The 14,927-nt window shown below is 39.8% G+C and overlaps 1 protein-coding gene across 1 annotated transcript in view; it reads left to right on the top strand.

The window, feature by feature from the left end:
- The window catches only part of ZNF318 (zinc finger protein 318), a 32,253-nt gene that overhangs the window by 5,691 nt on the left and 11,635 nt on the right, over positions 1 to 14,927 (top strand). Inside the window, 5 exon segments of the mRNA XM_036379852.2 lie at positions 4,681 to 5,314; positions 6,516 to 7,940; positions 10,370 to 10,469; positions 11,222 to 11,508; positions 14,692 to 14,895. Coding sequence (XP_036235745.2) covers positions 4,681 to 5,314; positions 6,516 to 7,940; positions 10,370 to 10,469; positions 11,222 to 11,508; positions 14,692 to 14,895 — 2,650 coding nt within the window.

Here is a 14,927-nt window from a genome sequence, read left to right as displayed (position 1 = left end):
AGGAGTATTTCCCCAGCCTCTTGCAAGTTGTGGTACAGAGAATTCCTGAACAAAAGTCTCTGCCTGTGTAACTCTAAACAGATAGTTCTTTAATTTTGTCAGCTGCTTCTAAATCCCATATTAACTAAGCATGCACATGATATATTGCAGAAGGGTATGTGATGTCAATCCCTCCAGTGCTTCCTTCCCCTTAAGGGTGGATGTCACATGGAGACACTTCATTTGACATTTCACTGCTTCAGCCACCTTCTGTTTCTTATGAACCTACCTAGTCCTTACTGAAAGGAAGGTTGTTTAGTATAAAGATGATGTAAAGCTTCAACTTCCCCATTTAATTGTCTACTTTCCTGATTTTTGAGACTAGTCTAGAAGAAAACTCTAAAGCAGCTTGAAGGAGATTATTATTTTGACTTTAAAAACCTTGCAGAAGAGAACATAGTCAGACAGTCTCATACATTATAAAGGAAGTGTTAGAATTCTTAGGATCCCTTGACTGAAATTGGAGAGAAACAGTTAATGGAGAGAATTCTTTTGTGTTAAAATACTTCACTGCTGTGAAGAGTGAAGTGTAAATATTAGAAATAGAATTAGGAACTCTTTGCCTTCAGTAGGAGAACCAGTATAATCTGGGGAAAGAAAATCAGAAAACTGTGCAAATAATTCTCTTTGTTTTGAATTGCAAAATTAAAGATGGCATAGCTTGTGCCCTGGAGCATACAGTTGCACTTTCAGGTCAGGGATAAGCATCCAGCACAGCAAAAACCATTACCACTTCCATTTTTGATGCAAATATCATCAACTGTTAAAAAAAATATGAGAGAGAGGGAAGTGAGCAGAAGAAATGAATTTCCTGTCTTTCTCAGGTGTAAAGTTAAGTTTCAGCAGGTGTAGAAAAACAAATGAGAGTTTGGGTTTTGCTACTGTCACTTTTATGCCTTTACCTCAGTTCTCCTGGCATCAGTGTTTGATTTGTAAATCCCCTGTGCAGTCTGCAATCTTGTAAATGAAATGAGTGTGTATGCTCAGGGAGAGTACAGTGGTTGGAAGGAAAAGGAAGTGATATGTTGGGAACTGGCACTTCTCTGGCAAATTAGGTACATTTGAGGGGGCAGTGGATGGTGGTGTTTGTCCCATTGCTTCATGTTCTCAGGTGAGATTTTAGATTTAACCTCTTCTGTGGTGCTGATGCATGGTTAGAAATAACATCAGGTATAGTGCAGTTTATTTAATGTAAGAGTGAGAAATCACAAAAGTTGACTTCTCTATTACAGAACCCATAGATGCGAAACAGAATGGTAAGAATAGACTCCAGAGAAGGTTTAAAAGTGACAGATGAGTTAGAATGAGAAGAAGATAAAGTGAGACCATGTAGAGTTTAATCATTAAATGACTTCCTTGTATTTGTAGTGTAAGTATGCAAGAACTTCATGTTGTTACATTTGGGTTTTTTGTCTAATCTGTGCTGGCTGCGCTTTTCTGAGTGTTGCCCGTTGTCCAGAAGCTTAAAGTATGTGACAACCAAGTCACCTGTTAGCTTTTCCTAAATTGTCTAGGTACTGCTTCTGAATTCTAAGTTTCTTCACTGCTAGCCATTTTATTTGTTTTCAAAAGACACTTGGTTTTTGATTAAGAACATTGTTTATCAGGTATTTTTCATCATGTATTTTTTCCCTTCCCTGAGAGGCTGCCCTGGTACTGGGACACTGACTTTATGTCTATCACTGGGCTGTAAAATGGTCTGTTACTGCTTCTATCACATTTTTATTTTGTGTGTGGTACATTCTTACTCTAATTAAAAAAAAAAAAAAGACAAAAGAAAAAAGTGTTTCCTAAAGTATTTTGATGTAATTGGAGCAAATAATTCTGAATTTAGTTATTCTCAGCTATTTTTGCTAACTACTCTACTTTGATATTTCAAGCAATCACTTTGACACATTATTCTCTGTAATTTACAGGGCCTTGGGATGATAGAGAGATTCATTAGTCTATAAAGGAAATAAATACCAAAGGAGAGAAATCAGGGAGGCTTTTAGAGTCTCCTGCAGCAGTGGATGTTCAGGATGTCTGAGGAGACTTTCTAAGGGTGTTTGTTCCCATGCAGGTCTGTCCTATAACATCTGTAAGAGCTTGCCCCATGTTTCTAGGGAAGCTGGTCTCCTGCACATGTCTAAATAGGCACACTGAATGCTGCTGGACTGTGAGGTCAAGGTCACCTAAGCAGCTTCAGTTTCCTGCTTGGACCAATAAGTGGTTTTTTTGTCTTCCAGAACCTCAATCTGTCAAAGTGAGAAATAAATCTTTTTCTCTCTCCCCGTCTTCCATCTGTACAGCTCTCAGTATTTTTAAGACATTCTACTACTATCTGTGCTGGCACAAGCTCTAGAGAGTATCCCACCAATTCTTTCATCTGAGGTTAATACAAAAGATAGACCAAATCACTGCAGAGACTTGGTCTGCATTAGGCTGTGTTCTGAAATAGCGTTTTTTTGGCATGATATCAAGAGTAACAGTTGGCTGGAATATGAACAGCTCATCTGACTCCCTATTCAGAGACTGTGTATTAAAGTGGAGTCCTGTTGATTGCTGACAGCAGAATACCACTATTTATTTCTATTTCTGTGTATGTGAATAAATACACCACAAAGTAAATTACCTTACACTAGTTGTAGGTCTCTGAGGCATCATGTGTGTGTAGCCTGTGGTCTGTTTTCCATCTCTGAAACTGCAAGTTCCAGTGATTCATGGATTCTTTGTTGGTGAAGGAATTGGGATGGTCACAGTGGTACCACCTTGTATCCTCTCTCGAGGATGCAGTAGCTAGTAGTGAACTTCATTGGCTGAAAGCATGCAAACCAGTTAAGAGGGATGTAACTCTATTGGACTGTATGCACAGAAAACATGTTTCAAAGAATTCTGTAAGGCAAGAAATAATTTTTCCCACAGCTGTATTTAATTTTCAGGTTTTAAATTTGCATTTTAGCTGTTCAAAGTGTATTTGGAATGTCTTGCTAGTTTTAAATACAATAGATTTGCTGTTCCTTTCTTTCCAAAGTATGATTAAAAATTCCTGTGCTTTGTCACTGCAGTCAGTTTGAATTGTAGGCAACAGCTGTCAGACATGCATCTAAATAATTTTATTTGCACAAAAATCAGCTGAAGGTATATGGTGAAACATAGCTGTTACTCCATCAAGTGTGTTCATGCAGCTTGTACAGGTTTAGCAGGCTCTCAGAAAACGTGCCACTGGAAATAGACATACCTTTATGTAGGTGGTGAAACCAACATTTATTTATGAAATTTAATTTAGCTATTTGTAGATGTTTTTGTGCTTTTGGAGGAGGTGGATATGTGTAGTTTGCTGAAAACTGGAAAGATACCATGTAATACAATGGGTACAGGTGCATGCCAGATTTGTTTTATAAGATGTGTTGGACTGATAAAGTACCTAATAAATGCTTTGCAATGATGCAAGGTAAAGTGAAGTTTTGTGTTGATTTTGTTCTTAAATATGCATGTGTAAACTATGAAAATACCCAGGAAAAAGACCTTGTCTGTGCATCTCTGCTATTCTTTAGTCTGTTGTGAAAAACTGGGGCTGTAATTTATTTGCAGATTTTTCTGAAGATGTCTTCTGGCATGACTTGATTTTGTCCCTTCTCAAATCTATGGAGGGACCTTTTGGAGTAGGAGGAGGTGATTTTTGTGGATTCAGGCCATTATCCATAGTTTATCTCAAATTGATTCACTCAGGAAAGAGTCTTCTGTCTCATTGATGTCACTTAGGGAGCACATTTTCTTTCTTGGACGATCTTGCTAGATTTTGAAATATCAATAAGTAAAACCAGCAGATTGTAGCTTTTAAAGTGGTTTGGTTTGTTTCTGCCTTATCTGAAGAGAAGCTGCAGAAAAGTTTTTAGGCATCAAGGAAAAGGCCTTAGCCAAAACAGTACCCCTAATTGTAGGTGTCTGTAGGAGTTGGTCCAAAAGTAGATATTCCAAGAGAAGAAGCTGGTTATTCTGATGTTGTGACAGTTGCACCATCCACTGTAATAATGCAGAGAGGCTGGCACAGAAGAATGGTACCATTACACTTAATTTCCTTGGTTTATAGATACCAGAAACTGTGCTTCTTTTTAGTTATGGGGTTCATGTGATTAGTGACAGTGCTGTCTGCATATCTGTTGCAAAAGTAAATGTTGGTAGAATTTGTGGTCCTTGTCCACAGCTGAAGATAAAAAAAGGATCTGGTTGCATTTGCCAGTGTGAAACTGAATTATACCTTGAATAATTCATAGGAAATCTGACCTTGGCATCTGACTGGGAGAGGCGAGGAAAGGGATTGTGGTCTGAAATATGATAGTAAGGGTTTTTTAAAATGTGTAGTCTCTCACATTCACAGAAACTAATCCATCCTATCAATTTTTCAAGGCTCTAATTCCTCAGTATGAGTTGAATTGTTCATGTCACTGCATTTGCAGGTAACTTCCTAGGAGGGATGTACAGTACCATTAAAAAGAATTCTCCCTCTCTACCCTGCATTTTAAGTACATAAAATGTTGGTTCTGTTTAGTAAGGGAGATGTTATTTTGAAACTGGTTTGGAAATTTCTTACCCTTGAGTAGGAGTAAGACTTTATTTAACCTGATTCAAATACTTCTGTTCTGTGTTTCTCTCACACAGGGATGATGTGGCTGATGGTCCAATATTCACTAGAGGCCTCACGTGTCCTCGCAGCCTTGAGAGATACCCAGCCCATGAAGATCAGCCTTTGAGTCCCTTCATCCCAAGGCACAATGAGGACTACCGCAGCCGAGATGTTTTCCTGCACCGCTCAGATTACAGCCCGCACTACGGCCGCCGGGAGGAGCTGCCTCGCGCATCTGACAGAGATGGTGACAAACTGAGGAGATCCCCCTACCCACTGAGGGCAGAGGAGAGGGGCCGAGAAATAAAGCGCCCACGGTATGAAAAGGATGAGAAGATGCATGGTGTGAGCACAGAGCATCAGGGCTTCTCGTCAGGAACGCGGAACTACCGCAGGCGAAGCCGCAGCCGTAGTAGAAGCCTGAGCCCGTCATACCTGAATGAAGAATTCCGAGAGCTTGACCGTGCAAGGAGGAAAAGAGAAGAGGAAGAGCGCAGCAGAAACTTGAATCATGATGTTTCAGGCACTGGCTACACCATCCCTGGCTTGACTAACACACTACAGACTTCTGAGCCTCGCTATACATACAGGCCTGAAGAAATCCCACCCATGCCCAAAAAATCTATCTTGAAGAAACGAGTAGAGATGGAAGTAGAGTCTGCTGTTCAGGTTTGGTCTCTTTATGTCTGTCTATGTGCTTCTACTTTCCAAAACAGTTACTTCATGATACAGAATGTTAGTTTGCTTTCCAAAATAGGAAAGCCAAATCTTTGTTTCCCTTTCCTTAAGAGGACAGGTATCTTTCTGCAGGGCTGTAAAAGTTTGAAGTGCTTTAGAAACGTTAAATGGTTATGGCATTTAATCAGGAATCATATATATATATACACCCTATATATATATATATATATATATATATATATATATACACACACACACACCCCCATATATATATATAGTCTGAGACAGAATAAAATGTCTTTGTGGAAATTCAACCCATGATGCAGAGATCTGGGCTAGCTTTCAAAGAAAAACTGGGTCTCATTGTCTCATAGTACCACAGGCAGTCAGGATATTGATTGAAGCTCTTCCCCTGTAGCAGTGTCTCTTTCTTGTTTCTTTATAGACTTAGAGAACTGCCTAATGCTTCTTCAGTACCTCTGTTTGAAAACTTTTAAATTTCTTAATTTTTTTCCATTTGAACTATAGGCTGGGATCAGGTTTGGAACTATAGGTTTGGGACTTAATTTGTACCAAACCTATACCAAATTTGAATCTCCAAATTAGAGCAATGCACAGATAAATGTCTGTGACTACTGTGATAAACTGACTTTTTGTGTTTTAACACATCACTTTGATTTGCCTGTTTTACTGATCAGTGTTGGTTTGATAGTGACATACTTATCTCAGGAGTGCTCAGATACTGAGCATCCCATTCCATACCTATTACTGGAAATGCTCTTTAATATGGCATTAATTATGAATATCTGAAGAAGTGACTGAGAATAACCTCAATGCAGTAGTTTTTATCTGACTTAAGGTATTGAAATCCTATGTGACTATGACTAAACTCAAAGCATATCCAAAATGATGTAACAGGGTTTCAGTTTTTAATTTTCAGTTCTTATGCTTGCAAAAAGTTTGAAATATAATTGTGATTTTGTGTGTTCTCTGAGATAAGCATTCATTGTTGGACAGGGCATTCCAGAATCATCGGGCAACTTGGTTTGTAATCTTCTGTGTTCTCTTTCAACTGCATATTGTCTCTTCTAACACTTTTATTCAGCTGTGAACTGAAGGAGAAATGAACATGTTCCTTTGTTCTGTGAGGTGCATAGCGCCTTAGAAGTAAATAGTATCTTCTCTCTTTCAGCCCGAGGGCTTTTCAAGCAGTCCAGGCCCCAGCAAGGATCTTCCTCTTCTTTCTAGTCAGTCTTCTTTGCCCCAGAGCAACGACGTAGCTCCTTTTGCTTCTGAAGTGGAAAACTTTCTCAAACGGTTTAACCAAGGCTCTCTTGTGGAGGCTTCAGACAAGGAGTTGCATGAAGGTTTGTGTGAGTGGAACCCACTCTCTGGGCCTCCCAAAGACACTTTGATATTTGAAGAGAAGTTTGGAAGCTTCTTAAGTCACAAAGAAAAAGTAGAACCCAAGTCAGAGCCCACCGATCGCCATACTGACTTCCTGCTGCCTCATGAGAGGGCCAGTCAGGATGGCAGTGGTTTCTCCCGAATTCTGGGCATGATGGCTGATTCTGTCAGTGCTCAGGAGAAGAGGAGGCGTAGCTTTCCTGACATTGAGGACGAAGAGAAATTTCTTTATGGCGATGAGGATGAAGAGACCAAAATTGAATCTCTCCCCATAGAGAAGCCCCCAGTGAGTTGTGGCAATGAGATAATAATACAGAAAATGAGCCCACCTCCCTCTCCTGCTCCAGCTGTCAAGATGGATCCTTTAGAAGAGCCAAACGCAGAGTACGCAAAGATCCACGACTTGCTCAAAACCATTGGACTTGACATTGGTGTTGCTGAAATTGGCAAACTGGCTGTTCGTACCCAGGAGCGCCTTCATGGCAAAAAGCTGGCGTCTCGTTCTCCGGATCGCCGCTCCTCGGACGCTCGCAGGCTGGACACCTGGGAGCTGCGCCGCAGCCGCAGTGACACTCGTTCTCCTGAGTCAGGCCAGCAGCGTTCAGCGTCGCCTCCGGGCTCCTTCCCGCAGCCCAAAGATGCGTCCTCTCTTCACAAATCAGACTATGCTAAGAGCAACCCAGTGGGACAGGAGATACCTCCACACGCACCAGAACAGCCTCTTCCTTCTGTCTCTCTCATTCCTTCAATTCCACCAACTCCTGCTAGTTTGCCACCTACACCTACTTCTGTTTCCCAATACCAAATTCCCAACTATTCCCACTACACTGCTGCTCAAATTTCCCAAAACTATCCCCCTCCCACAATGGCTCCTGCAGGATATGATGCATATGGGCATTATATGGCATATGCAGCCCCTGGCTGGCCCATGTACCCCCCTGCCCAGCAGCCTAATCCTACGCTACCAGAAGCTCACGGTCTTCTTACTATGGCCATGTCAGCAAACCCCACGCGTCCCAATCTCCGGGTGATTGAGACAGTCTCTCTGGGAAAGGATGTCCCTGATGTAAAAAGAGATGGTTCTGTGCTTGTTCAAGTCCCTACCACTCCTTCTCATTCCAAAGCACCCCTTCGTCTGTCGTCACACTCCCTGAAAAATACCACAGAAAGGATGTCGGATGAAAAAAATCGGGCAGCTCAAAAGCAGAAGGTATGTTAGGAATTCTGATACTTCAGATTGTGTTGGATTGCATGATTGGTGGGGTAGAAGCTTTTTCTCTAAAGGTGCACCTTTTTTTTTGGAGTTGCTTTAGTTTAAAAATAGTTCGACCTAGTTTACTCCTGTGAAATATCCCTAAGCATTTGTCTGTAATATTCAATGACACCTGTAAAAAATGCATTTTTAAATCTCCCAAAGTTGCATGCCATTGGCTATGACAGAACAGATGGAATCAAATACAAAGTTGAATTTCTTTGAACCAGCCAAAATCTTAGAGAAAACACATGGTAGCCACAGTTTGGCTTTATTCTGCTGAGATTTAGTATTGAAATACCTGAAGATATCTGGGGATATGTAAAAATCTGAAGGGACAGTGTAAAGAAAATGAAATGGCTTTTTTTACTGGTGTTCAGTGGCAGAACAAGAGGCACTGAAACACAGGAGGCTCCATCTGGACATGCTACATTGTACAAAATACCACAGTTATATCTGTATTAGGCATTCTTTAATACCTACTAAAGGGTATCATCATTCACCATCACATACAATCTTCCCTCTACATTTATATTAATTCTCTTACAAAAATCACAAAACTAGAAGAATTTAGGGGAAACTACTCGGAGGCTCTGACTCCAAGTATGACTCCAGTTTGGGTCATATGTATTAGTGTTTTCCTCTTCTAATTATCTTGGTTTGTACAATAATTAGAAAGTAGTGGGGAAGAATGTATTTTAAAATAGGAAACTGTACTTACACATCTGTCAAAGAACTGGATGATTCCCAAAAGTTGTTTCAGTTTTCAGACTGGTGTCCACTTGGTCGTTGTTGTTAAAATAAGAGCATAGAATTATTTGGGTATGAGGGGACAATTAAAAATCATCTCGTTCCAACCCCACTGCCACAGGCAGGGACACATTCCTCTAGACCAGATTGCTCAGAGCCCCATCCAACCTGGCCTTGAAGACTTCAGGGCTGGAGAGTCCACAGTCTCTATGGGCAACCTGTTTCCATGTCTCACCATCCACATTGAAAAGAAATGCTTCCTTTATATCCAGTTTAAATCTACCCTATTTTAGTTTGAAACTGTTGCCACTTTTCCTGTGACTACAGACCTTGGTAAAATATCTACCGATTTTTCTTTCAAGCCCCCTTTAGGTATTGAGGCTGCAATATCATCTTTTATTATAAGAGCCTTTTCTTCACTTGTATGAAGTGCTAAATCAGCAAATAAGTGAGCTTCCACTTCTTGCAGGAATAATAATTTCTTCAGCTAACACAGCTGAAATTTTGTTCTTAATGTAATTTAGTACTTTTGGAAAAGCTCTCTTGTCTTATGGTGTGTGCTTTTCTCCTGCCCTGACATACCTTGGTAGCTCATCTGTGCATCTTGGTAGAACTTCTAAGGCTTTGTCTGCACTACAGAAATCTTTGTCTAGGGCTTAGTCCACTGGTTTTTTGTTGGGATGGTTTGGAGTATAAAAATTTGCATGTTCCACTTGATGCCCCCATACTGCAGAAAACTCAGAAGGAAAGAATGGTGCTTTGATGATAAAAAAAGCATACAAAGCCAAAATAATAATAAAAAAAATTTCTTATGTTGTTTAAGATGTAGCTTAACTGTGTTGGTAGAACTACTTCAGGAAGGATTCGGGGATCCTGCCAACATTGACCTTGCTGTGGTAGAAGTGATTGTCTAGGGAAGTCAAGATCAAGATGACTTGTTTGTTAAGGGAGGAGTCTGTAGTAAGCTTTAAGAGTCTTGTAAAAGTAAAAAAAATGGGATTTGTCTCTTGAAGAATGAAGCTGGAAAAGAAACTGAAAGAACTTTTCAGGTTTCATTTTAGCATATTGCTTTGTTTCCTTCTATGAGAATCAATGAAAACCAGTGAAAAAAGGATTTGTGAGCTCCTCATGCCACAGTTTTTACCTTATTGAACAAGAAACAAATTTCATCCTGATGTTTTACGTCAGATTGAAGCAAAACCTAACTAACAGCTAAAAGGAGCCAGAGTCAAAGCAGGAGGCAAGGTGAAGGGCTGTGTAGGCTGATGGAACATGCCAGCTGTAGAGATTCTGCATGAGTTTTGAACAGCCATTTGTCTTTGATCTCGATTAGCCCTGTAGATGGTAGTCAGCTGAGCCTAAGGGCCTTGGGAAGTGTTGCAACAAACAGAGCAATTTGGAGGAAAACACTGCCCAAAAGAAAAAAAAAATTGCCTACAAACTGGGTTGAAGCATGACCACACAGTTACTTTCAGATACAGAGGGAGAGGTGTATTTATTGTGTTAAAATACTCAAGAACATTTTGGGAATACTGAGCAGTGTTCTGTGTCTGGAAAGCTGAGGTCTTCCTGTTATTCTTGCAAGACTGTTTAACTTGGGAAGAGAAGAAAATCCAGACACCTTCCAATTTATTTAGGTGATAGAAGAGAGAGAAAAACTGAAGACTGATCGAGAAGCGCGGCAGAAGAAGCTTTACTATCTCAAGACTGAATTGGACAGGCTTCGTAAACAACAAGGTAAAGTGCATTACCACCCTCCCAGCCCCTGCTTCTTTTTTCTCCCCCATTGGGATGTGTCACAAGTCCTGGTATCTAACAGGAGAAGGAGAACCAAAATAAGAATTGTCCATAATGTATTTTCATGCTCCTGGCAATGCACAACTCATAAAAAAGGAGTGACCTAGTTACTATATTAAGATCAATTACATCAAAATTTGAGCAGACAGTTGCTCTTGCATCTTCTTGCCTTGATAAGCTAAAGGAATTGTACTTTATGCATTTTAGTGCTTCTTTAGAAGAAGTGAGAAATAGTGACTGAAGATGTTATTGTGCCTTTCAATTTTTCATGAATCTTATCTGGAAATGGAAAAGTCCTCTCTCAAGAGAGCTAATTTTTTGTGTCTTTAAAACTTGTTTGGTCCAAGTAAATACTTAATTCCCTCATCTTTGGAAAATGATACTTTCAGATTAGAACAGGCAATTTAACTTTTGCTTGTTTGGCACACAGGGAAGTAGTGATGATAAATTTATACTCTGGAGAATTATGGTGCCTCTCTTAGGGTGTGTATTATGATAATCCTTATAGATGCACATCATGCAGATTTAGTGATGCTGTACCTGAGAGTCAGTTCCATCTTTACAACTTTATAGTGAAGATTTAGCCTTAATATTTTGTATTAGTATTTTACTTGTTGCTGGAATTATTGTACAGATCTAAAGTCAGTTTTCCTCTTGCATTTCTGACTCTTCTGCTTCCTTGATTGGCTCAGGCGAGATGTTGAGGAAAAAACGTCGTGAGAAGGATGGACACAAAGACCCCTTGTTGGTTGAGGTGAACCGACTACAAGAGAATATTATGAAGGAAATTGCAGAGCTGCATAAAGAATCTGATGCAGCTGACAAGAAGCAGTCTGAGCTTGACAAAGTAGCACAAATCCTGGGGATTAACATATTTGAAAAACCCCGGAAACCATCTGTGGAAACTAAAGATTCCTCGGAAAAGAACAGCAAGTCAGAAAATGCAAAAGTTGTAGAGAAAACATCTTCCTCCAACAAGGTAAAGTCTTCAAGTTTGTGTGCTAATGATTTTCCCACTAAGAGAAGAGGGCACTGGGCAGACAGCTGGTCCCAGATATTTACTAAAGGATCATTTGGTGTCTGGTGTCATTTGTTACCACATCTCATATACTGGCTTTGATAGTGCATGCAGGTGAGAGTTGATGTATCAGTGTATATAATGTCCCTCAGGTTTTGTGCAGTTCAGCACCACTTACTGTTGATATTGCTGAGGTGTTGGTTGGATTGAACAGTATCATGAGTGTGTATAGCTATTTGGTCTCAATACCATGCCAGGGGGACAGACTTCTTTTTTCTCTACAAAATTTCTGTCATGGCCTTTCAGGCCATATAGGAGTGTTTATAGCAGTAAAGCTCTTTCAAAGTTGGGAACTTTGTTGGTCTTCTTACTTGGTAATATTAGTAACAAATCACAAGACTTAAAGATGATGGTCAGCATAAGATGGTTTTTATGTACACATGTTCTCTCTTCAGAAATGTCATTATGCATCAGTATGGTCTCTCTGGTGTGCTCTGTACTACTCTGGGCTAGATGTACCAGCATTCCAGAAGATAGTTTTACTTTGAAAGTAGTATGGATACTACCATTTGAAAGGTTATGCTTGTATTCAGGAAATCAATTATCCTGCTTTTCAGATGTTTATTCAAATATGTAACAGAAATAGCTAATGCGAAATTGTAGATTAATTTTGTGTAGATCTTAGCATATATATTTTTTGCAGAGAGGAAAACATTAGTAGGGTAAGAGATATAAGAAAAACTGAAATGGCACCTCATCAATTTATCTGAAGGGAGGATGTCAAGAGCATGGAGCCAGGTTCTTCTTCTCAGTGGTGCTGAGCAATAGGACAAGAGGCAATGGGCAGAAACTGATGCACAGGAAGTTCCAGCTGAATGTGAGGAAGAACTTCTTCACTGTGTGGGTGACTGAGCACTGGAACAGATTGTTCAGAGAGGTTGTGGAGTCTTTTCTCACTGGAGATATTCCAGTACCATCTGGACACAGTCCTGTGCCATGTGCTCTGGGATGACCCTGCTCCAGCACGGAGGTTGGATCAGATGACCCACTGTGGTCCCTTCCAACCTTACTCATTTTGTGATTCTGTATTTTCTCCAAAGCCACTCAAATCTGTTTATCCTGTAAAATTTTCTTTATGCTTTATTGTGGTCTGAGAACTCATTAGGTATCTTTAATTTAAAGACTTGCTTTTGGGTTTTTTTTGTTGTTTCTCGAAACATCTCTGAAGTTTACTGTTCACTTACTTTAACAAATTGTTTGCTTCAATCACCACTTCATAAAACTAAAGTAGGCAAAAATGTTTGTTAAGTCCTACATTGCATTAAGTTATATTGTTTTCTTTTCTTGAGATATGGCATGTGTGAATATACTTCTCATTATTTTAATTTGCATTGTCTGTGTCGTCCAAACCCGTAATGACTTGATCTCCTTTTTGTAGTTCCTTATTTTAACATGGAAAATTGTGAGTTCTGGACAGGAACATTGAGTATTTTCATACATATGTAGGCACATAGGACATGGCCTTCAGCCTCTACAGAACTACAATTCACGTTGTAGTTCTGATTAACTTTTTTCATGAAAAGAAGGATGGTGCTGGCCTTTCAACACTGAGATTGGTTGACTCTGCCAACCTGAGGGCAAAAGCTTTTGCCTTTCTGCTTATTTGCAAGGCACCTTGTGGTCCCTTGCTGCTGACCCTGTGTCTGTGTGTTGTAGTTATACAGTCAATGCAGAGGTTAAGCCAGTGTCACTGTGCTAAACAGACAGATCACCCTGTCTGGGCTCTAAATAGTAGCAAATTATAGAGGCATCTTTGAGCTGGGGTAATGCACAAACTGGAGTTAAGAGTGGACTGTCACCTGTCTGTCTGAGAAATATTGTATTTTTAAAGTTTTGATTGAGATAGTATTTTTATAGGTCTATGTCTATAAATAACATAAACATTGATGCTTGTGTGACATTGTGAACATCCTTCCATGCACCTCCTGCAGATCATAAGCTGATCTCATTGTTCAAGAGAATGTCTGCTATGTTCTTGCTGACAGAATATGTGCAAATATTCCTGAGGTCACTTCTTATTCTGCTACCAAGAACTAGAATATATTGGGATATGGATATCTGTGGGGTGCATAGTGGCCTGGCTGTCTCTTCATTCTTTGATTTACAGTGCATGTTGTGGGGGGCGGTGTTAAGGAATTTAAAGTAAGGCAGATGTTATTTGACAATTTTGAATCTGCTTAAATAAATTTGTTCAGTGCTGGTAGTGAATAACTTGGAAATCATGCAACCAACTCGAGTCTGCTAAATTAACATGCTGTTCTTTCCAGACTGCCATGCAAAATGATAACATGATGGACTTTATGCCATTGAAAATGTAACTCAGAACTCAAAATACATCTGACACTATTGTAATCTAAATTACCAGGGCTCATTCATGGTATATTTCAGGTAATATTTGTTTTGCTACAAGTTTAGTTTGGTATTAATTTTGGATAGAGTCCTGAAATGTCTGTATATCACTATATGGCGTCTTTCTGTACAGATCAATGTAAGTGCAAACATCACATGTTTAAATCACAAGATCCTTCACCCTATATACTTAGGTAATTAACAAAACACCATCTTTCTCTTATTATTAAACAATAAGTTTTCTGGAGAGTTTAGGAACACTCAATCTGATAAAACTGATGGAGTTAAATACTTTTAGTCACCTGATTTTTGCTTCCTTTTCCATTCTGCTTTCATCCAAACTACTTTTACAGTAACTTCTGAATGCCTCTAGGGGAACTATTTGAGGTCTTCTGGGCACTGTTTGGCTAGTATGGTAAATTGGAACTGTTATGTGAAACCAATAAAGTGGGAAGGGTGCATGCCACAGGGAATTTGTTCATTTGGTTCCTTGATTACCTGCAACCATCCAGCCATTACATCTGGGACCCTTATTGGAACCTCTTCACTGCAGCCACGCAGCATCTTAGTCGGCAATACCAGCTCTCTGAAACAGTGGAATTAACCTGGGCGCTGAAAAGCAGGTGATATATTTTTTTTGTGTGTATGGCTTCTGCTGGAGGCAGGTTCTGAATTTTAGAGCATTTTGTCTGTCCTGCCTTGTCTTAGAGAAGTGTTTCCTTCTGTTCAATTTAGGAATCAAAAACTACTAATGAAAAATCGAGAGGTAGAAGCCCGAAGCCAGCAGAATCCTCTTCACAGTCCTCCAAACATCCTTTCCAGTTGGCCAATATTTATGAATATTATGATGCAGGGAACCACTGGTGCAAAGACTGCAATACCATCTGCGGGACCATGTTTGACTTTTTCACACACATGCATAATAAGAAACACAGACAGGTATGTTGCAGGCTTCCTTCACTAAGTGCATT

This window comes from Molothrus ater, chromosome 3 (genome assembly GCF_012460135.2).
Source record: "Molothrus ater isolate BHLD 08-10-18 breed brown headed cowbird chromosome 3, BPBGC_Mater_1.1, whole genome shotgun sequence".
Lineage (NCBI taxonomy): Eukaryota > Metazoa > Chordata > Aves > Passeriformes > Icteridae > Molothrus > Molothrus ater.
The sequence above is the reverse complement of the archived record's forward strand: the minus strand, read 5'-3'. Positions and strand labels throughout refer to the sequence as shown.